We start from the raw sequence: 24,385 nt of genomic DNA, 5'->3' as shown, positions 1-24,385 counted from the left end.
AAGAGTTAATTGCTATCACTTTTCCCAGTCTCGTCTCCCAAAGAGACTGACAGGGAAGGGGACAGAGGGAAGAGTATTGGGGGGTCGAAAGAAAAGATGAGTCCAAGGAAGAATTGCTCTTAGCCTCCTTTCACCTCCTGCCATACACCTGCCACTCCCTACATTCCTCTCAAAAGAATCGAAGCTGCTCACATGCAACCTTGCATGAAGTGCACAAAGTATGAGGATTCACCTCTCTTCCACTCATGAAAGCACCATATTTTCCTAACACACACTGGCAGGTCCAAATGTCCATCTTCCCCATAGTCAAACATACCCACTTCCACTTAGAAAAGATAAAAGAAAAGTAAATACAACACGTTTGAAGAGAATGCCAATAGCAGGTCAGTGTTAGTTAGAATCAAAGTGACTGTTCAGTGTACTGGTAAGTGGGCGAAGCTTCCCCGCGTCCAACCAGTAACTACCGACTACTGTCGACACCTCGTTAAAAGTTTAAATGGCTAAGTTCCAGCTGTGCTTGAATCAGTTTACTAATTAAAGAACGAAGATTTATAATCGTGCAGGAACAAACGTTAATTATGTAAAGCAATAAATTAGATAAATTCTACGATTTGAGAGCTGACAAGCAAGAAAAGCATTCCAAATTTGGATTTTGATGCTTCTTGCCCTCAATTAAGCTGTGAACAGTGCTCCAGACAACAGAAAAGTGAAGTTAGTGGTTACTCTGTAGAGCTACAAATAATCGTCATCTGTTTTTTAGTCAAAATACAGAAACATCTGGGACACTCAAAAGACCAAAGATGTGAGCTTTATATAATCGACATGTTTGCAGTAGAATAATGCTAAAATTAACTTATTCCAGTACAGCACTCAATTATATTTACAGCACTTTAATTAGGTACCTTCCCTGGAAAAGCAATAAATGATACAAGATGTATTATTATACATCAGGAAATTCCTTTGACCAGAATAAAATAAATCTTAAATTATCTAATCCCCTAGAACTTCAAGTTCTAACCAATCATTTACATATGAGTGTCAAGTAAATATGATATCTGAAGAACTGATCTAAATACTACTACAAGGAAGATATCTGCTTAAAGTGCAAAATGACACATTTAAGTGGCAGTAAAACATAAATTTGTATATCCGTTATCAATTAAATAGATCATAAAATAAAAAAAAGAAGCATACTAGGAACCTACACATTGTACTGACTGAAGCCAAGATGCTTTGATCTGAAATAAAAAATCAAAAGGAAGATGCATTTGTTAATAAGAAAAAAAAAAACACAAAACACAGGTCCTTACTAAGAACCATGCAACTGAACCTTTACTACATAAAACATATCTAAGGAGGTGAAACACAAAGCAATTGAGCTTAACTAGTGCTCTGAAAGTTATACACAAGACTTTATCAACAAGTAAAAGGTCATGCCCGGTTGAAATGATTAAAACGTGTTATGTAGAAAGGGTTCAGAATAAGAGGATAAAAATATAATAATGGCTAAGCTACGGATCAAGTAAAACAGGGTGTTAAGCTATGCATTCAACACAAATGAATAAAATTCTTTATTTAGCAAGCAAATGAAGATACTGTATAGTGCCACTTATCTTTTTACCTAAGAAACCTAAATACATTAAAAAATAAAAAGATTACTATAGTTTACTAGAATATTTTTCATAATGATAAAAAAAATACTAAATGAAACACACTAAATTTCTACCTATGGTATAATAAAAAGCTAAAATCATACTGTATGTATATACTGTCCAACAAAAAATAAAAGCTAAGCATAAAAGCATTTTTTCCCTTTTCACTCAACTGACAACATGAGTTTCATCAGGAGTGATAATTTACTTGATTGCCAATCTAAAAAATTCAGAGTGCACAGAATCCTGTCATATCTAAGTTCCCACTATAAGTCTCGCATGAAGCAGCCCTAGAAAAGCTATATATATATCACACACAAGGCAATGGTACATGAGTATATAATTTTACATCTTTGAGCAATTTTCAGCCTAATTTTCCATAAGGCAGATGATAACTTTTTGTACACTCGAAAGATGCCAAAAAAAAAGACCAGAAAAAGTACTCATGTGACATTACCTCCAAGTTTTGGCAAAGCAGCTATTAAACAAAAGTTGCACCTACAGTGAAGCAGTGTTATGCAATCATTCACTGCATTTCTGTTGTGGATTATTCTTTAGTTAATCGTTTTTGTTTATTATTCATGTACAGTAAGTAGGTGCCAAACCTGGTGCAACAAATTGCAAAATTCATCATACGTACTTCATTAGAAACTCTGGTGGGTTGCCAGTTAGTATATTTTATTCCAATTATTATCATCCTCTTTATCTGATAATAAGTATCATTAATTAACTGTGGAGTCACAGAAGGTATTTCCTTAGCAAATGGTCATTGTTAATTCAATAAATGTTTATTAAAAGAGATAAAGAATTTTCCTGTAAAAACATGTGTAGCAGCTCTATGTGTGTTAACAAGAGTTCAATATTGAAAGGCAGCAGGAAGGACTGCATATAAGCAATAGCCTAATGTATTTTGTAAATTAACTATCTACTTTTATAGTGTTACATTAAAAACTAGTATGATTTCTTTTGATTAAATATAAAGAAGTATAGCATCTGAATAATGAAATATATATAAGATAAGTTGGTGTAAAAATAAACAAAATCAAAGCTATATGAGCGTTTAATTGACTACATGGTTAGGCCTATTTCATTAATCAAGGAAATATATATTCCAGCTTATCAAAAGTGGAGTTGCTTGGATATCTGCATGGTTGTAAACACGAGCTTTCACTACCATGAGCTTTATAAATACATGATTGGTTTGCAACAAAATTTCAACCGGTTTAGCAGGAATACGTTAAAAACTATCGCCGTTGAGTCTTACTCGCGCTTATTAGTATATTATATGAGTAATTATTTTCTGTAGGAAATACTAAAGATATATTTATATAACATGTCAACCTCTTCTAAATCTACCACTTTACAAAAAAGCAATTAGGATTTTATAGTAAGCTAGATAAAGAGATGTACATTTCATTATTTAACAAAATATACGGTACGTTTACACACACGCACACATATATATATGAATATTTTTGGGCTCGAACCATATTGTCCTGATAGAAGTTCCTCAAAGGCAACTTTCTACTTGGGATATTTCTGCAAGTGATATACCAGAGAATTTTACCTATAGAGGTATCAAAGGGTTCTATCCCCTGTAGCCAATATCCCGAGAGATATCGTGCATGAAACAGGGATGTGTTTAAAACAAGCCACGGCTATCCTTCCCAGAATAGAGTCAACCTTGCCTCGAAGTATATGGGATAAGATTGGATACATGGGCGAGAGAGCCATTACAACTCCAATCCCAGTGTGCTGAAAACATGTTTGCTGGTCTGCTATTCCTTCTAGCAGCACCCTCTTCACAGTTCATAGAGCATGGTGGCTATAAATAGATGCCACCTTAGGCGCGGCTGCTGCTGCCTTAGGCACAGCCGCTGCCGGCTCAAGCAGGATGGTATGTGAATTTACCACATTGGATTGTCTAATAGAACGACTTTGGGGGAAATTGTGTTCCGTTGATGTGAACCTTTTTCCCTATTCTACCACACTGTCAAATTCTTAAGATATTCTGACCTTTTGGGCATGAGCTTTCCCTGTAGTGTAGCTTTAGCCATAGTGTAGGTAGAAATTTTTAATTCAGAGACTGTCTTGAAAATTTTTCTTTTCAAAATTTTCTGTATACCATAAGATATGCGAAATTTTTTGATGCTCCATTGTGCTCAATGAAAATTTTCTATCTTTACAGGTTGCTAAAGACATGGAGTGTACTATGGTAACCTGCACCAGGCGGGTCAAATTGCCTTGTGGCCATAAGACTTACTAGAAGCATGCAGAGTGCCATGTTTCCAAGGGTTCCTTTGCCATCTGGAAACCTACAAACTGCAGTGTGTGCAAGGACCTGATATATGCTGGTTTCTACACTAGCAACCTCTCTCAGGACGAGAAAGCATAGACTCAGAAAACCATTTGTTATTGGGTGAGAGGCTTCAAGAAGAGCTCTCAACAAGATACCCCTTGCATTCCTTCAATGGAAATTTAGGACCTCCTCTTTCCCAAGGCCGAGGTGACTGCTGTTTCCGGTCATCAGATACCTATGGTACAACTCCTGCCGGTACAGCTGGAACAGGCAGATGATGAAGCTCAGGACGCTCTTCAAGTGATGAGCCTGGAGGCCGGCAACATGTCAACGACTTCTTCCGTGACATCAGAGAGAGAGAGAATCCTACTGACTATGGGAGCATCTGAAGAGTCCCTGAATGTCCACCATTCAAGTACAGTGCCTAGTACTTCTTTGGCTTAATTCCCCATTACTGTATCTGCCACCCCTGCCTCCACCTCTACCCCTGTTCCTACTCTGAATACACTTTTGTTCCCTGGTCACTTAAAGAGTTTATGGCATCCATGAAGGCATGCATGGAAAATATCCATGCCAAACATAAAAGAGCTCAAGCACCATTAGAGGTGAAGATTGGAGCTTTCCAGCAGGCGCCCAAGTCCAAGGCTCAACCAGCATCGAGCCTTTCAGATTGCTCAGCGAAGAATCTTGGCGCTATGCAGAGCATATGGCTCCAAGCGAGGGTTACCTCTGCATTGGAAAAGGCATGGGACCTAAGCCTGTCTCCGATTTAGAATTCTACCCATCGATTGATAGTTTTCCTTACTGTTATGAAGGCTGAACTCTGAAGCGTCCATAAGGGATGATACTATCCCCAAAGAGACTATCATCCTGGACCACAGCAAGGCTCAACAATTACTGGTAAGGGAGCTAAAGACGGTCGAGTTTACCAACACTCAACTTTCGGCCTCCGGCAGGAAATAAACCACCTTTATTACTCCAAAGGATACTGTCCTTCCCTTCCTCTCAAAAGGTTTAGAGGCTGTGAAGAAGGCAGTCATTAAAGGTAGACCACTGCTAGTTCTAGAAGAGTGCAAACCTGTCTTTCTTGCCCTTCCCCATGACTCTGACAGTTGAGAAGATGTCCAACACACCTTTACGGTCGGAAAACTGGATAGGGCCATTGGAGGCAAACCATTCAATGAAAGGTTGCCGAGAATTCCCAAATTTTTTATTGAAGTCAGAATTTGAAGTCAAAGAGAGGGTTTTGTCCCACCAGTCCTACTTGGAAATGCTGATTGGGAACTATTCAAAATCGGACATCTTTCCGACCCAGGCAAAGACTCATCTGGCTACCTTCCACAGAGATCTGCATGCTTTCATTTTAGCCAGAAGAGAATGCAGAGAGCATGTCCTAGCCTCAGCCACTATTAGGCATGAACCTAAAAGGTTGATTAACTCGAACATCTAGGGAAAGGATCTCTTTCCTCAGAAGGTGGTCAAGGAAGTGATGGACATAGCGGCTCAAGAGAATAAGAGCCTTATGCTAAAGTGGGGTATGTCCTCCAAGAGGAAATTCATCCCCGGAGAAGGATCTCAACCTAAAGATAAGAAGCCTACGAGACCCTTTCAAGGCAGGAAGAACTTTCCTGCTGCAACAACCTCAGGTGCCGCGATTCCCAAGACTGTGTACATGGTTCCCCGGAAGTATGTAACACAGTATCCAGCCTTCAACCCTATATAAGAAAGACCCACAACAACACTTCACTTGGTCAGAGCTCAGGGGAACAAGGCTAGTGGCAGAGGAAGGTCTGGAAGGGGCAGTCACTCTAAGGGCCGAGGAGGTAGAGGCAAATCATTTAAAGAGGCATGTCCTTCACAACAACAATGAGGAGCTTTCGGTAGGGGAGAAAATATCTTTTCAAGGATTAAAGGAAGTTCGATCCTTGGGCTCACAGCATAGTCTCGAAGGGATAGGCTGGAAATGGAGACAGAAAAGTTTGTGTTGTGGGTCGAAACCGAAGCCAAAGGTGAAGTAGAGTCCGAACAGTCGGGTGTTAGAAGCAACATTCAGGACTACCAATCACACCCTACTAATCTGTTGAATCTAGGTGCATTTATGGTTGATTATGTTTTAGGTTACAGATATTTTCCCTTTATATTCTATTGATCCGTCACGGTTTTATGCATCTTCGCTAATATAATTACTAATACACTATGATATTAAATATTTGTTTCCACATTTCTTGAAGTGTACATAGATAATGTTGGTAATCCTCTGTTGAACATGAATTTCAAATTATTTCATCTCTATAGTTTGAAGTAATTACTGTGTACTTTGAAATAATTATACTGTAACTTTTTCTTATGATCATTATAAATATCATAGACTTGATATTTGTGCATCGTATGTTAGCTTTAAATTTTGAGCAAAATCCTCTGAAATTTTGTGCATCAATTTTGACGCCAACTGTGCCTCATTCTTCTTAGCAAATATTTATACTAATGTATGGCATGGATGGAAGAGTTCATTTTTTTCAGATTTCAAATTACTGTATCTTTTAAATTTCAAAGATAATTCCGTTTTTTTTTTCTAATATCCAGTTTTAAAAACAATACTATCCGGCATTATAGTCTCCTTTCTATGACTGAGCATTACATATCTGACCCCTTGTAACAAAATCCTAGATTTACATTTAAATGGAAAAGGGAATCATTATGAACTTTAAATTCTTCTTAACGCTTAAACGGAAAAATGTTAGTGAATTTGATTTGAAGAAATTAAAGGATTCTATTACCTCTACACACAATCTCCTAGTGATATTGATACTAAAGGAACTGCACTTTCAATTTCTAAAATTCTAACTTTTGTCAATATACCCTCACTCCAATTAACCCTATAAAGTACATAAAACCTACTTTCCTTAATATACAATCATTTCTGGGGCGACCTGTGACAGCCGGTGAAAGAAGTCCTTCTTTACACTTTTCTATTTTTTCACCATCTTCTTGATATACAGTTTATGAAATGGATTCTAGTACCAGAGTATTTTCAAAATTTTATTCATTTATAAATAGATATTAAGAATCTAATATACTGTGTCAGTAAATGTAGTCTGAAGGTCAACATTCATATTTCTTCAGCTTCAAATCTCTAAAATAACTAACAAAACATTTATTATATGCTATATATATATTCCTAAATCCTTGTCCTTTTTAAATATTATATGGATTGTACTGTACTATCAGATGAAAATATATACTCAACTGTATTTCCTTTCATTAAGCATCATTCATTATCTGTCAACTTCAACTACACATTGGGTAGTTCTAAACATGGTTACTTCTATAAATGAAAATTAAATACTTTTATAAAATAGAAAAAAAATTAATTTCAATTCACAAATTCTAATAACAATATTGCTTGAAAATTGAAAAATTTTGAAAATAATTTATATTTTTTTCTTTAAAAACATGCCCTTTAAAATAGGAATATGGTATACCTTCAGTGACACTGGGAAAGCCAATGCATCGTTAATAAGGTAGTTGGTTAACAGCAGGTTGCGCAAAGGCGAGAACATCACCCACCCACCAATCACCAAATGGCCACTTTTGTCCTTAGGCATAGGAATGAGTGGGGTGGTTGAGATGGGAAATTAAATTTACTGACTCAAGCTTGTACGGTATAGCTATAATTTTAAAATTTGTTTGTTCCTACACATACACAGTACAGTACTGTTCAAATTTTTTGTCTTTTAAAGTAGGAAGACTTACTTATTGGTGGGAGGAAGTCCCCAAGAACTAAACTGGCAGGTTCTTTTCTTACTTGGACATGTCATTCTTCCTGGTCCTATATGGGAGCAAGAATGGCAACTACAACAACCTCAAAACAGCTAATCATAGGTATGTCTCAGCCAGTACTAGCCTAAAAGGAAGCTAGTACTAGAACACAGAAAACCTATCTCCCTAGCAGGGAGATGGCATTGGTAAATTCAAACCAAGCACATCAATCAAAATGTTTGGTATGATACCAACCCATCCTCCCCCATGTCCAGGATGTCGGAGTTGCTTCATGGCAAACGTGATCTGCAACAAGTCCTCCATCAGGTAACTCATCAACAGCAAACGTCTGACTGGCGTACTATATGAAGCTTGCAGCTGGTGCATCCCCTTGAAAGGTGAACAAATGTGTTAACTTAGACCCGATGCATATTAAGTCCCGCGAGGGAGCAGAGTGCTACAAAACTACTGAGCAGCCACCTCAGAACCCAAGGAAAAGGGTCCAAGGGTATGTGTGCAACAATTGAAAGGTATATAGAGACAAAGGTGTTTTGACACCTTCAGCTCCACATCATAGGTAAACCAGAAGGCTACATAAAGGGCTAGGCTTCTGAATTTTTCTTTGAGATAGCAAAGATACGCATTGACCAAAATTGCATCTGCAAGCAAAGTGCCTCACCAAGCCAAAAGGAACAGTATTTTGACACATTTTTTTTCCTGCTGAGGCTATCGAGAAGGGTGTAATACGAGCATTTGCAGAGTTGATTCCTCCTCAATGGCACTGAGAAGGATTGAGAAAGTCCCACACTGTTGTTTCAGATTAACTAGTACTGGGTCTTCGTCGGTTTGTGAGATGACGAAGGCAGCAGAACCCCCCTCCCTCTGACATCAAATAGAGCCTGAAACTCTCCTACTCTCTTGCCGATGCACAGAAGAGAGACAGTCTTTTAAGAAAAATATGCCTTTATACTCTCCTCAGGTTAGCAGGAAGCGATAGGTGAACTGTGATACAGTGAGGGATTACAGTATACAGTATCCATATCGCCCTATAATAGGGTGCTCAAGATTGGTCCAAGGTAGGACCTTTCCCTTGCAACTGAGGGCACAACAGTGCCTGTCACACCGACTTACTCTCGCTTGACTGACCCTGAAGGTATCATTTAGTAGGTGAGTACTGTCATTCCTTAGCGAAGGAGGAGACCGATTGCTTCAAGACCCGAGGAACTTTTAGCAAAAAGGACTTCCCACATTTTCTTCAGAAGGAAAATGTCCAACCAAGGGAATGTAGGAAGGAGAAGAGATAGGTAGAGGAGGAAGAGAGAGGGTGAACTGTCCACGTTGTCATCCACTGTTCCTTGCTGTCTCAGAGAAGTCATGATCTGAGTGAACAACAATGACTGCCCATCCTAGGAGGAGGAAATTACAAGATGTTCTTCCACCACATCACTAATCAATACACTAGGGATTTTAAAAGGGGAGCACTGGGAACACTCACTGAAACTGCAACACAAGGCTCAATATCCAGGGAACACTTGTTACCAGGTGAGTGCACCATATGAATAATTACCACTAACAGGCACACAGGTATGGGTTACACTAAGTCCAAATCAGAGATTTCCCTCAGAAGGAGAGAGCCTACCAAAAAGGGAGACAAGCTACACTCTGAGGTAATTGTTTTTTTGATCGAAAGAGTGAGAGAAACTCTCCAAAGAAGGGAAGAACTGCTTAAAGTTGCCCCTTCACAAAGTTGCACAACTCATGGGGTTTTGAAGATTGTGTCCTCATTGGCAAAAAAAATTAATTTCACCACTCGCTTAAATTTCAGTGTTCTTCCATTTATAAATGAGAGAGCACAAAATAATAAAATAATGTAAGAAAAGATCCAATTGGCAAGAGAGGAGTCTGATGGCACATCTGTAACTCGCAGTAGTCAAAGACAAAAATAGCTATTCTGTGACAGATGGGTGGGCCAGGTTTCCCCCCTCATGCCACCTATCGTTAGCCAACTACCTTCAGGATTTAATAGCTGTTCCATTGCCACTGACAATATATCCCTATTTTAAAAGTAAAAATAAAAGCGCAGAATATAAATGCACTTTCATGACTAAACTTTAGTGTGAATTTAAAAATATTGTACATCAATAGTGTCAGATGCTCAGCATCAAACTATAATTAATGTAAAAAGTCTTGTAAGTTTGAGAAAATTTTATATACCAATAACAGTTGTCAGACAGTGCGGCTTCTATACATACAGTATTATTTAAAACCAAATTCATCTATCTATCCTGAGTAAAAACCGCAACAAGCAGTTGTTTTTTGTTAATTCAAACTCTCGATGTTGCCCACATACAGTACAATGGACTAAGAAAAACTGTGTGTTCATGAAATTCCTGTGGATTCAATCTGAACACCTTTCATATAAAACATAAAAAAGATTAAATTTTACATTTCCTGCTTTTAATAATCTAACAAAATGCAAAACACATTTTAAACAAACAGGAATGTCTAAAATCTAGTTCACGTTATAATTTACTATCATAAATATATACATTGTCCTCTTACTTCTGAACATGCAGTGAATGTACTCGGCTAATCATCCTTTTTTAAGGATCTTAACCCTTTTACCCCCAAAGGACGTACTGGTACGTTTCACAAAAGCCATCCCTTTACCCCCATGGACGTACCGGTACGTCCTTGCAAAAAAATGCTATAAAAATTAGTTTTTCATATTTTTTGATAATTTTTTTGAGAAAATTCAGGCATTTTCCAAGAGAATGAGACCAACCTGACCTCTCTATGACAAAAATTAAGGCTGTTAGAGCAATTTAAATAAAATATACTGCAAAATGTGCTTGGAAAAAAATAACCCCCTGGGGGTTAAGGGTGGGAAATTTCCAAATACCCCAGGGGTAAAAGGGTTAACCATACATGGGAAGGGAGCTATAAAAAGTGTATAGTCCAAATAGATGCCTATCACCAAAAAGGTTTTGACAAGGAAGAGGATGCCTGTTACAATTTGGACTACAATTACCCAAAGGAAGTAATCTAGTTGAGTATCCATGCAAACATGATACAAAACAATTAAAGTTTTGCTATTTTCACCAGCTGTCTAAACATTGGAAAATGTACTCTTAACCACTAAAACATTGCCACATCTTACTTCTGACTTCTGAAGCTGATAGAACAGGGAAGAGAAACATAGCTAAGAATGTACTCTTAAGATTTCACTCGGTAAACATGGGAAGAATTATATCAATCTTATATATGTACTGTATGTATCTAACATTAACTTGAAAAGATAGTGTATGGAAATAAAATAAAAAAAATTTCCAACTTATACTGTATTATTAAACATTAATACCCATATGAATATCAATACAGGCAAACAAAAACAAAAAATCATTCTGAAAGTGGGAAAAATGTTATTTTCATTAGTAAAATAAATTTTTGAATATACTTACCCGATAATCATGTAGCTGTCAACTCTGTTGCCGACAGAAATCTACGGTCGGGATACGCCAGCGATCGCTATACAGGTGGGGGTGAACACCACAGCGCCATCTGTGGTCAGGTACTCAAGTACTTCTTGTCAACACCACCTCAATTTTTTCCTCGGTCCACTGGTTCTCTATGGGGAGGAAGGGTGGGTCAATTAAATCATGATTATCGGGTAAGTATATTCAAAAATTTATTTTACTAATGAAAATAACATTTTTCAATATTAATCTTACCCGATAATCATGTAGCTGATTCACACCCAGGGTGGTGGGTGGAGACCAGCATACATGTTAACAAAGAAGCTAAGTATCCCGTATTTTATTTTATTAGTTATTCAAAAATAACATAAAATAAATAAGTACCTGGTAAGGAAGACGACTTGAACCATTACTCTGCCTTTATTAAGTACGTCTTCCTTACTGAGCGTAGCGGTCCTCTTAGGATGCTGAACGACTCTTAGGTGCTGAAGTATAAAGGGCTGCAACCCATACTAAAGGACCTCATCACAACCTTTAACCTCGGCGCTTCTCAAGAAAGAATTGACCACCCGCCAAATCAACAAGGATGTGGAAGGCTTCTTAGCCGACCGTACAACCCATAAAAAGTATTCAAGAGAAAGGTTAAAAAGGTTATGGGATTATGGGAATGTAGTGGCTGAGCCCCCGCCTACTACTGCATTCGTTGCTACGAATGGTCCCAGGGTGTAGCAGTTCTCGTAAAGAGACTGGACATCTTTGAGATAGAATGATGCGAACACTGACTTGCTTCTCCAATAGGTTGCATCCATAACACTCTGCAGAGAACGGTTCTGTTTGAGGGCCACTGAAGTAGCCACAGCTCTCACTTCATGTGTCCTTACCTTCAGCAAAGCAAGTTCTTCTTCCTTCAGATGAAAATGTGCTTCCCTAATCAGGAGCCTGAATAGGTAAGAAACTGAGTTCTTAGACCTTGGAAGAGAAGGCTTCTTGATAGCACACCATAAGGCTTCTGATTGTCCTCGTAAAGGTTATGACCTTTTTAGATAGTACCTAAGAGCTCTAACTAGGCAAAGTACTCTCTCCAGTTCGTCCCCCACCAAGTTGGACAGGCTTGGGATCTCGAACGACTTAGGCCAAGGACGTGAAGGAAGCTCGTTTTAGCAAAAAACCGAGCTGCAAGGAACATGTAGCCGTTTCAGATGTGAAAACTATGTTCCTGCTGAAGGCGTGGATCTCGCTTACTCTTTTAGCTGTTGTCAAGCACACGAGGAAAAGAGTTTTTAATGTGAGGTCCTTAAAAGAGGCTGATTGAAGAGGTTCAAATCTTGATGACATAAGGAACCTTAGGACCACGTCTAGATTCCAGCCTGGAGTGGACAACCGACGTTCCTTTGAGGTCTCAAAAGACCTAAGGAGGTCCTGTAGATCTTTGTTGGTGGAAAGATCCAAGCCTCTGTGGCGGAAAACCGCTGCCAACATACTTCTGTAACCCTTAATCGTAGGAGCTGAAAGGGATCTTACGTTCCTTAGATGTAACAGGAAGTCAGCAATCTGGGTTACAGTGGTACTGGATGAGGAAACTGCATTGGCCTTGTACCAGCTTCGGAAGACTTCCCCTTTAGACTGATAGACTCTGAGAGTGGATGTCCTCCTTGCTCTGGCAATCGCTCTGGCTGCCTCCTTCGAAAAGCCCCTAGCTCTTGAGAGTCTTTCGAAAGTCTGAAGGCAGTCAGACGAAGAGCGTGGAGGTTTGAATGTACCTTCTTTACGTGAGGTAGACGTAGAAGGTCCACTCCTAGAGGAAGAGTCCTGGGAATGTCGACCAGCCATTGCAGTACCTCTATGAACCATTCTCTCGCGGGCCAGAGCGGAGCCAACCAACATCAGCCGTGTCCCTTTGCGAGAGGCGAACTTCTGAAGTACCCTGTTGACAATCTTGAACGGCGGGAATGCATACAGGTCGAGATGGGACCAATCCAGCAGAAAAGCATCCACGTGAACTGCTGCTGGGTCTGGAATCGGAGAACAATACAACGGGAGCCTCTAGGTCATCGAGGTAGCGAACAGATCTATGGTTGGCTGACCCCACAGGGCCCAAAGTCTGCTGCAAACATTCTTGTGAAGGGTCCACTCTGTGGGGATGACCTGACCCTTCCGGCTGAGGCGATCTGCCATGACATTCATATCGCCCTGAATGAACCTCGTTCCCAGCGTGAGCCTCTCGATCTTTTAACCAGATGAGGAGGTCCCTTGCGATCTAGAACAACTTCCACGAATGAGTCCCTCCCTGCTTGGAGATGTAAGCCAAGGCTGTGGTGTTGTCAGAGTCCACCTCCACCACCTTGTTAAGCTGGAGGGACTTGAAGTTTATCAAGGCCAGATGAACCGCCAACAGCTCCTTGCAAAAGATGTGAAGTGTCCTTAGCTCCTGATTCCATGTTCCCGAGCATTCCTGTCCGTCCAAAGTCGCACCCCAGCCCGTGTCTGATGCGTCAGAGAAGAGACGGCGGTCGGGTTTATGAACAGCCAAAGGTAGACTTCCTTGAGAAGAAAGCTGTTCTTTCACCACGTGAGAGTAGACCTCCTCTCTTCGGAAACAGGAACTGAGATCGTCTCTAGCGTCATGTCCTTTATCCAGTGAGCCGCTAGATGATACTGAAGGGGGCGGAGGTGGCGTCTCCCTAACTCGATGAACAGGGCCAGCGATGAAAGTGTCCCTGTTAGACTCATCCACTACCTGACTGAGCATCGGTTCCTTCTCAGCATGCTCTGGATGCAATCTAGGGCTTAGTAGATCCTTGGGGCCGACGGAAAAGCCCGAAAAGCTCGACTCTGAAGATCCATACCCAGGTAGACAATGGTCTGGGATGGGACGAGCTGGGACTCCTCAAAATTGACCAGGAGGCCCAGTTCCTTGGTCAGATCCATAGTCCATCTGAGAATCTCCAGACAGCGACGACTTGTGGGAGCTCTTAAAAGCTAGTCGTCTGACGGAGCCGGACACAAGATCATGGTACTGCTGCACAGTCTGTGAACTGTCAACCAAGGGGAAGCGAGGAAGTACAGCGACAACCCGAAGCTGTCTAGACTGTCTGGGTCGTACAGACAACTCCTTATCGGGTTGCTGAGGTTGCCGCACTGCGTCACAACAAGTCACTTCTGCTGGTTGTTGAACGTCTTCCCAGTGACACACTGACTCCGTAAACAAAAAATCCTCTAACAAGGACTAAGCTTGGACTGCATGTCTTGCAACAAAGCTCAAGGTCTATGGGAGCAGGTGTGGTAACAGACGGGGTTAGCGACTGAAGTGGAACCATTACCCTCCCTGGAAGCATGTTATGCTTAAATAAAAGTCCATAGGAGGCTAAGCAGCTAAAGGCTCCTCTCCAAATGACAGAGTCCTCAAGGGAATATCAGAAGGAGGGAGAATAGCACTTTCTCATCTACAGGAACCATATCCGAGAAAAGCTAAGTTCTCTCAGTGAGGGTTTCACTGGTGCAAAAGCAGCAGACTAGAAGGCAACGTTATGAAACTGCTTGACAGTCTAGTGAGTTGGCAACAACCAAAGAAGTGTGACTGAGGAGCATGCGGTAAGGTATGCAGAGCATGCTGTATGTAGAGCATGCTGTAAGGTAAGCAGAGCATGTTGCATGGCGTGCGGCTTATGCTGCATGGGATGAGGCTCATGCTGCATGGGATGAGGCTCATGCTGCATGGTATGAGGCTCATGCTGCATGGGATGAGGCTCATGCTGCAAGGGATGAGGCTCATGCCGCATGCGTTGAGGAGGATGCCGCATAGTATGAGGCTCCTGCCTCATGGGTTGAGGCGGTTGCCGCATAGCATGAGGCTCCTGCCTCATGGTTTGAGGAGGATGCCGCATAGCATGAGGCTCCTCATAGCATGAGACTCCTGCCTCATGGGTTGAGGAGGATGCCGCATAGCATGAGGCTCCTGCCTCATGGGTTGAGGAGGATGCCGCATAGCATGAGGCTGCCTCATGGGTAGAGGAGGTTGCCGCATAGCATGAAGCTCCTGCCTCATGGGTTGAGGAGGATGCCGCATAGCATGAGGCTCCTGTGAGGTTCCTGCCTCAAGAGTTGCGTCTGCCTCAAGGGTTGAGGAGGTGGCTGCGCAGAGAGAGGCTCATGCTGTGAAGAATGCGGTTGCTGCATGCGTTGAGGCGGCTGCCTCATAGCATGAGGTTCCTGCCTCAAGAGTTGCGTCTGCCTCAAGGGTTGAGGAGGTGGCTGCGCAGAGAAAGGCTCTTGCCTCAAGAGTTGAGGTTCTTGCCTCAAGAGTTGAGGCTCTTGCCTCAAGAGTTGAGGTTCTTGCCTAAAGAGTTGAGGTTCTTGCCTAAAGAGTTGAGGTTCTTGCCTCAAGAGTTGAGGCTCTTGCCTCAAGAGTTGAGGCTCTTGCCTCAAGAGTTGAGGCTCTTGCCTCAAGAGTTGAGGTTCTTGCCTCAAGAGTTGAGGTTCTTGCCTCAAGAGTTGAGGTTCTTGCCTCAAGAGTTGAGGCTCTTGCCTCAAGAGTTGAGGCTCTTGCCTCAAGAGTTGAGGCTCTTGCCTCAAGAGTTGAGGTTCTTGCCTCAAGAGTTGAGGCTCTTGCCTCAAGAGTTGAGGCTCTTGCCTCAAGAGTTGAGGCTCTTGCCTCAAGAGTTGAGGCTCTTGCCTCAAGAGTTGAGGCGGTTACCGCATAGCATGAGGCTCCTGCCTCAAGGAAAGTGGAGGTTGCTGCATAGCGCTGGTACCTGGCAACTCCCAATGCGGCAGCTCACGCATGGAGGCAGGAGGAGCCTCAACATCATACGTCTGGCAGGGTGGACTGCGCAGAGGTGGAGGAGCGCTCGCAGGAGGAGGTGTGCTAACCTTCTCTGCCTGAAACTCCTGCATCAACACCGCAAGCTGAGACTGCCTTGTCTGCAGCAAAGACCACTAGAGTCTAAGAAAGACAACAACAAACGGAGCTACTGTCCGTTGCGACTGAGGGTCTAAAACAGCTGGTGCGGCAACAGACGGAGTTACTGCCTGTTGCGATACCACCTTGCCTCTCTGGGAGGTGTGCAGTTGTCGTACTGCAGCAAGTCCGAACTGACCCAGTGCTAATGGCACCACCTAGGAGTTGGACTTGCGCGGAAGGGACCGACTTGCACTTAAAAGCTGCAAGCTTTGGTCCATGGTTTCTGCGAGAAACCTCTTCCGCAGACGAGGAATAAATGGGCTCTCTCGTCTTTGTGTGGGTGGGGTGATCACGTCGGCTACGTGAGTTGGTTACACCCGAAACCACGGAGGGAAACGTCTGTTCGTCGATCAAGGCCTGATGAACCCATAAGTCCTTCGACGTTACTTCTCCCCTGGCTTGGGAGCTTGTAAGAGGTCCCAGACTAGGCGAACAACTGGCACGAACACACGAACCCTCGAACGCAACACTGTAACACTTTGCGCTTATCACTTTATCACTTTAGATTTTCTGTTTGCACTTATTTCACTGAACTCGAAACTTTAAGTGGTTTGTACCTGAAACACGCAATTCTATCCTTCATCAAAAGTTAGTAATTGCGAAAACAGTATTACAATGTAACAGAAAAACATAATGAAAGATAAATAATTCAGTGGCTGGAAAAGAGACTAAACACTAGATCAAATAAACTACGTTTAAAATCTCTCACCGCATAAAGCCTGAGAACAAGAATAAAACTCTAAAAACGTTTACCTTCTTCCCCTAAAGAGACTAGGGAGAAGAGCAAAAACGATAACAACGTTACCCGCTTGAACGAAACGTTTATCCTCCTCTCTCTCCCTCCGTCTCTATCTCTCTCTCTCTCTCTCTTGACTTAGAACCTGAGAGATGAGCCCAATTATATATATCGTTAAAACATATTATTGTTAAAGGAAAAAAACTGAAAGATTTCCCAAATAAAAAGTTCCTTTATTAGAATTAAAACCATTTAAGCTAAGAAAGAATGAACAAAACGCTAGAATCGTTCTACTCTTACTGCAACGTGACACCGTGAATACTCTCTCTCTATCGTAACGATAGAGCGCAAGTTGAACGTTCTGAACGTCAACAACTGCAGAGACAAAACAAAACGTTAGTTCAACTTTGAAAACAGTACGAGACTATCAAAGAAATTCTTTCAAAAACATTAAAATAGCATAATATGTTAACAAGTAAAAACGAAATGACGGGCTCAATGTTAATTAACTTCGGTTTCAAGAAAAGACCGCCTACTATTAGGAAAGGTCGAATATAAACAAATATAAAAATTAATTTTAATAAGTTTATAATAAAAGGAAGTTAATCGAAGAGGCCTATAAAAGGCGGAGAGATATAAAATAAATCTATAACTTTTGTTAAGCAAAATTAAGAAAGAGAGTCTATACTCTCTTCGACACCAACACTTCCGTCTAAGGGAAGGGTCGGCCATTAAAAGTGAAAGAGAGTTCATACTCTCTTCGTCACCAAAATTAAATAAAAAATTAAATCAAATTAATTCCAAAAACTTGCTAAGCTAATGATAAAGCTTCCTGAATAGCGAAGGCTAAACTCTAGAGCAAATACATCACCAAATCGTGAGCAATAACTCCAGAATCAACAGCGTATCCATGTAGGTCTAGCCGGAGGCACGACAGAGGAAAAATTGAGGTGGTGTTGACAAGAAGTACTGGAGTACCTGACCACAGATGGCGCTGTGGTGTTCACCCCCACCTGTATAGCGATCGCTGGCGTATCCCGACCGTAGATTTCTGTCGGCAACAGAGTTGACAGCTACATGATTATCGGGTAAGATTAATATTGAAAACTGAATAATCAAGACAAGGTTCCTTCATTGTTACTCATAAGCTTTCAAATTTAAGGGCTAATAAAATTTGCTTAAGATAGTCATAATGAATATTAGCATTCTGTAATGAAACCATACATTTCTTAAAATCTTAATGTTTCTTAAAATCTTAATATTTCTTATCCATACAAATCACACACTGTACATATGTCTAATCTGTTCCAAGTAACATAAGTAGACGGTCGCAAAGTGAGAAAACAGTTGGTAGGGTACTAGAGGAGGTTACCAAGTGACAGAGAGAAAATGTCCATTACACCGATGAATGATGTTCCAAAACTGTGACATTCAATTACGAATCAGACAAGACTATCATAAAACATTTGGGTAACATAATTCTGAAACATTATGAGTTTTCCAAAATTTTGTTTTTTTTAATAATGTACCTGAAAAGTACTCAAAACCATAAAACAGTCAACACTTGTTATCCTCAATCTATTAGTTTATGAAAATGGTTGTAAATGAGGTAGTAGGTTGGCCAGGGCACCAGCCACCCGTTGAGATACTACCGCTAGAGAGTTATTGGATCCTTTGACTGGCCAGACAGTACTACATGGATACTTCTCTCTAGTTACGGCTCATTTTCCTTTTGCCTACACGTAAACCAAATAGTCTGGGCTATTCTTTACATATTCTCCTCTGTCCACATACACCTGACAACACTGAGATTACCAAACAATTCTTCCATACTCAAGGAGTTAACTACTGCAATGCAATTATTCAGTGGCTACTTTCCTCTTGGTATGGGTAGAAGAGACTCTTCAGCTATGGTAAACAGCTCTTCTAGGACAACACTCTAAAATCAAACCACTGTTCTCTGGTCTTGAACAGTTCCATAGCCTCTGTACCATGGTCTTTCACTATCTTAGGGTAGAGTTCTTTTGCTTGAGGATACATTCGTGCACACTATTCAATCTTATTTATTTATTTTGATGCTGTTACTGTTCTTAAAATATTTTATTTCAATTATTGATTACCTTTCTTATTGTTCCTTTATTTCCTCTCCTAACTGGGCTATTTTATCAGTTGGAGCCCTCGGCTTATAACATTCTGTTTTTCCAACAAGGGTTGTAGCTTTATAGAGACCAAACCCATCAATCATTTGCATCTTCAAATGTCCCCTACTCTAAAGACTTTAGTCAAAGAGACAAAAGAATGGTAGCCTCCCAACACACACACCACTAGACCTTCAGGTACCAATCAATCAACCTCTTTATTATTTTGTTCTTACAGTAGTCTGGAGAGAGGCTGCAAGACCAGAAGAACTAGGAGGATGGAATTCACTACAATATGTGATTAATGGGTGTGTCATAAGAACTCTGTTTTATCGTAACCCATCAATCAGATATCTGCTTGACTCACAATACAGGTGAGAGCTTGGATACAGAATAGTGCGTAAATATTTTTATACAAGGTACTTGTAGGATCCATGAAAATACTAGGACTACTACAATTCAAGGACCAAAGCTATGATATTTTAAGAGGGTTGTTTAGAGGCAAAGACAAACCCATTAAAGAGTAAAGTAAGGGACTTTCACTAGATAAGGACATCCTAGATTAGAACATCAACAAACTTTCCATTCATGACAGAATCAAGTTACCTTAGAATGCCAACATGAATAGATAAAATGGAGTAACGAAATTATCACCAAAATACATACAATTCCACATACTGTACAAAACAACCAATGAGAATATTGAGATGAATAATAATTCAATATGAAAATCAGGCTATATATAAGTTTAGTGAGATCAGTGTTACTGTATGGACATGAGTCATGGTATGACAATAAAACAATATCCAACAGATTTTGTAGATTTGAGAAAAAACTCTCAAAAGAATATTGGGAGTTAAATGGCAGGATAGGATTAGAAATGAAACTATAAGAGAGATTACTCAAGTGCCATATGTGGATGAGATCATGGTGAGGGGTAGATGGAGATGGTTTGGGCATGCTCTTCGCACTCCCCAAGAAAGATTAGTTCACCAAACTTTCAACTGGGCTCCACAAGGCACTAGAGAGTTGGAAGACCCAGGCCTGCATGGCAGAGGATTATGAAGTGTGAAGTAGATGATGAATGGAGAAGTATTGATTTAAATCCTCAAGATAGAGACGACTAACAAAATCTAACCGAGGCCCTTTGCGCTAATAGGCGTCGGTTATGATGATGATAATGAAGGTTAAAATCCTCAATATAAAATGAACATCATATATTTCAACTACAGTATATCAACAGAAAATAAAAAGATTTCATAGACCAATTCTTTGAAAGGCATCACTATTTTCAAAGCCCAGGGGATACACAATGAGGATGAAAACAATGTTTACTGTTATTTTCCAATAACCAACCCAGGCTCTCACTTGATAACCTCCACAGTTTTCTCAATTTCCAACTGTTCGTTTTTGTCACTGGCAACTGATACATACTGTATGCAAAATACCAGGCACTGAATGTGGTAAAGAAAAATTTCAATAAAAAATAACAGTATTTTTCAAGTTACTTTAGAAATAATTAAGGCAACTAAATTTTGGCTCAACATTATCAAAATTGGTCAAGTAAAATCTATGAGGCCTAATAATATTCCAATGTTTTCAATTTAATACAAAATCCTCCATAAGTTAAAATATCTTAGATGTCAACACCATAGTTTTCACACAACTTTGGTTTATTCGAGATTCGTCAATCTATTTCATAATAAAACTAAGAATTCTAAAATCCCTAGTAAGACCTAACCAATACTCAAACTATATCTATGGATATAAAAAAAAAAATCTATTAAAATACCTACAGTAATTCATTTGTTTTCACAAGTAAAGAAGTTTTAAAAACTAAATATGTACTGTCTAACTCACTCTTCTGAAGTCTACTTTATCCCTTCATTTTAAATAGAATGATTCAATCACTGTAATGTACAATGTTAGGTGAACAAAAAGAAAAGAAAAGAAATGCAGTTACAAATTACATGCATTGCCTACAATGAAAAACTAGTAAGATCAAAAAGAAAAAGTAAATATATACTGTACAAACACTACCTTTACTATCAAAGAATGTTTTATTTTCTTTAGTGAGAAGGAAACAAACTCATACAGTACAACCAGTTATATATAACAATAATAATCAAGCTACTAAAAAATAAAACTAAGTGGTAAAAAAAAAGCACACACAGTCTATTCTAAAGCAACACGCAGAGAACCTCATCGACCTACCTGCTCTCATACTTTTGAACAAGAGCGAGACGCCCATAATTCCAAGCCTTTTTCCTCAAGACAGTGAATAAGGACATTAGGACCTGAAATTAAGATAAGTATTTACTTATGAAGTACTCTTCAACAAAATATGTTATTTTCATTAGTAAAATAAATTTTTGAATATACTTACCCGATAATCATGTAGCTGTCAACTCCGTTGCCCGACAGAATTCTACGGAAGGGATACGCCAGCGATCACTATACAAGAAGGGGGTGTACTCACCAGCGCCACCTGTGGCCAGGTACTGCAGTACTTCTTGTTGACACCACCTCAATTTTTCCTCGGTCCACTGGTTCTCTATGGGGAGGAAGGGTGGGTCAATTAAATCATGATTATCGGGTAAGTATATTCAAAAATTTATTTTACTAATGAAAATAACATTTTTCAATATTAATCTTACCCGATAATCATGTAGCTGATTCACACCCAGGGAGGTGGGTGAAAACCAGTGTACATGTATATCAAGAAGCTAAGTATCCCGTATATCATATTATCAGTTATTCAAAATAACGATGAAATTATAAGTACCTGGTAAGGAAGTCGACTTGAACCATTACTCTGCCTTTAATAAGTTCGTCTTCCTTACTGAGCGCAGCGTTCCTCTTAGGAGGCTGAACAACACGAAGGTGCTGAAGTATAAAGGGCTGCAACCCATACTAAAGGACCTCTACACAACCTCTAACCTAGGCGCTTCTCAAGAACGAATTGACCACCCGCCAAATCAACTAGGATGCGGAAGGCTTCTAGCCTACCGTAACAACCCAAAAAACAACAATAAAAGCATTCAAGAGAAAGGTTAAAAAAGGTTATGGGATTAAGGGAATGTAGTGGCTGAGGCCTCACCTACTACTGCACTCGCTGCTACGAATGGTCCCAGGGTGTAGCAGTTCTCGTAAAGAGACTGGACCTCTTTGAGATAAAATGATGCAAACACTGACTTGCTCCTCCAATAAGTTGCATCCATAATACTCTGCAGAGAACGGTTCTGTTTAAAGGCCATCGAAGTGGCTACAGCTCTCACTTCGTGGGTCCTTACCTTCAGCAAAGCAAGGTCTTCATCCTTCATGTGAGAATGAGCTTCTCTAATCAGAAGCCTTATATAATACGAAACTGCGTTTTTGGACATAGGCATCGAAGGTTTCTTGATGGCACACCATAAGGCCTCTGATTGTCCTCGTATAGGTTTTGACCTTTTAAGATAGTATTTTAGAGCTCTGACAGGGCAAAGAACTCTCTCTAGCTCGTTACCCACCATGTTGGAAAGGCTAGGAATTTCGAACGATCTAGGCCAAGGACGTGAAGGAAGTTCATTTTTTGCTAAAAATCCGAGCTGTAAGGAACATGTTGCTGATTCGGATGTGAATCCTATGTTCCTGCTGAAGGCGTGAACCTCACTAACTCTTTTGGCTGTTGCAAGGCAGACGAGGAAAAGAGTTTTGAGAGTAAGGTCTTTGAAAGAAGCTGACTGAAGAGGTTCAAACCTAGGAGACATAAGGAACCTTAAGACTACGTCTAGATTCCAGCCTGGAGTGGATAATCGACGTTCTTTAGAAGTCTCGAAAGATTTAAGGATGTCTTGTAGATCCTTGCTGGAGGAAAGATCCAAACCTCTGTGGCGGAGAACTGAAGCCAACATACTTCTGTACCCTTTGATCGTAGGAGCCGAAAGAGATCTAACATTCCTAAGATGTAACAGGAAGTCAGCAACTTGGGTTACAGAGGTATTGGTAGAGGAAACTGCATTGGCTCTGCACCAGCTTCGGAAGACTTCCCACTTGGATTGATAGACTCTACGAGTGGATATCCTCCTTGCTCTGGCAATCGCTCTGGCTGCCTCCTTCGAAAAGCCTCTAGCTCTAGCGAGTCTTTCGACAGTCTGAAGGCAGTCAGACGAAGAGCGTGGAGGTTTGGGTGTACCTTCTTTACGTGAGGTTGACGTAGAAGGTCCACTCTTAGAGGGAGAGTCCTGGGAACGTCGACCAGCCATTGTAGTACCTCTGTGAACCATTCTCTTGCAGGCCAAAGGGGAGCAACCAGCGTCAGCCGTGTCCCTTCGTGAGAGACGAACTTCTGAATGACTCTGTTGATGATCTTGAACGGCGGGAATGCATATAGCTCGAGATGGGACCAATCCAGCAGAAAAGCATCCACGTGAACTGCTGCTGGGTCTGGAACTGGGGAACAGTACAAAGGGAGCCTCTTGGTCATGGAGGTGGCGAACAGATCTATCGTTGGCTGACCCCACAAGGTCCAAAGTCTGTTGCACACGCTCTTGTGAAGGGTCCATTCCGTGGGGATGACTTGATCTTTCCTGCTGAGGCGATCTGCCGAGACGTTCATATTGCCCTGAATGAACCTCGTTACCAGTGAGAGGTTTAGACTTCTTGACCAAATGAGGAGGTCCCTTGCTATCTCGTACAGCTTCCTCGAATGGGTCCCTCCCTGCTTGGAGATGTATGCCAAGGCTGTGGTGTTGTCGGAGTTCACCTCCACCACCTTGTTTAGCAGGAGGGACTTGAAGTTCATTAAAGCCAGATGAACTGCCAGCAACTCCTTGCAGTTGATGTGAAGCGTTTCCTGTTCCTTGTTCCATGTTCCCGAGCATTCCTGTCCGTCCAAGGTCGCGCCCCAGCCCGAGTCTGATGCGTCCGAATAGAGATGAAGATTGGGGGTCTGAACCGCTAACGATAGACCCTCCTTGAGAAGGATGTTGGTCTTCCACCACATGAGAGTAGTCTTCATCTCTTTGGTAACAGGAATAGAGACCGCTTCGAGCGTCATATTCTTGTCCCAGTGAGCTGCTAGATGGAATTGAAGGGGGCGGAGGTTGAGTCTCCCTAACTCGGTGAACAGGGCTAACGATGACAGGGTCCCTGTTAGACTCATCCACTGTCTCACCGAGCATCTGTTCCTCTTCAGCATGCTCAGAATGCACTCTAGGGCTTGGCTGATTCTTGGGGCCGACGGAAAAGCCCGAAAAGCTTGACTCCGAATCTCCATTCCCAGGTAAACGATGGTTTGGGAAGGAATAAGCTGGGACTTTTCTAAGTTGATCAAAAGACCCAGTTCCTTGATCAAGTCCAAAGTCCAGTTGAGACTCTCCAGACA

At 41.0% G+C, this 24,385-nt stretch overlaps 1 protein-coding gene across 3 annotated transcripts in view; it reads right to left on the bottom strand.

Moving 5' to 3' along the window:
* The window catches only part of Tmem63 (transmembrane protein 63), a 187,041-nt gene that overhangs the window by 95,102 nt on the left and 67,554 nt on the right, over positions 1-24,385 (bottom strand). For 2 of the 3 annotated variants that reach the window (XM_068383170.1, XM_068383172.1), the window contains exons 3-4: positions 21,235-21,317; positions 1,206-1,238 (exon numbers count right to left, since the gene is read on the bottom strand). In XM_068383170.1, coding sequence (XP_068239271.1) covers positions 1,206-1,238; positions 21,235-21,317 — 116 coding nt within the window. The remainder of the gene's footprint in view (positions 1-1,205; positions 1,239-21,234; positions 21,318-24,385) is intronic. The other variant, XM_068383171.1, reaches the window with a different exon arrangement.

This window comes from Palaemon carinicauda, chromosome 11 (genome assembly GCF_036898095.1).
Source record: "Palaemon carinicauda isolate YSFRI2023 chromosome 11, ASM3689809v2, whole genome shotgun sequence".
Taxonomy (NCBI): domain Eukaryota; kingdom Metazoa; phylum Arthropoda; class Malacostraca; order Decapoda; family Palaemonidae; genus Palaemon; species Palaemon carinicauda.
The sequence above is the reverse complement of the archived record's forward strand: the minus strand, read 5'-3'. Positions and strand labels throughout refer to the sequence as shown.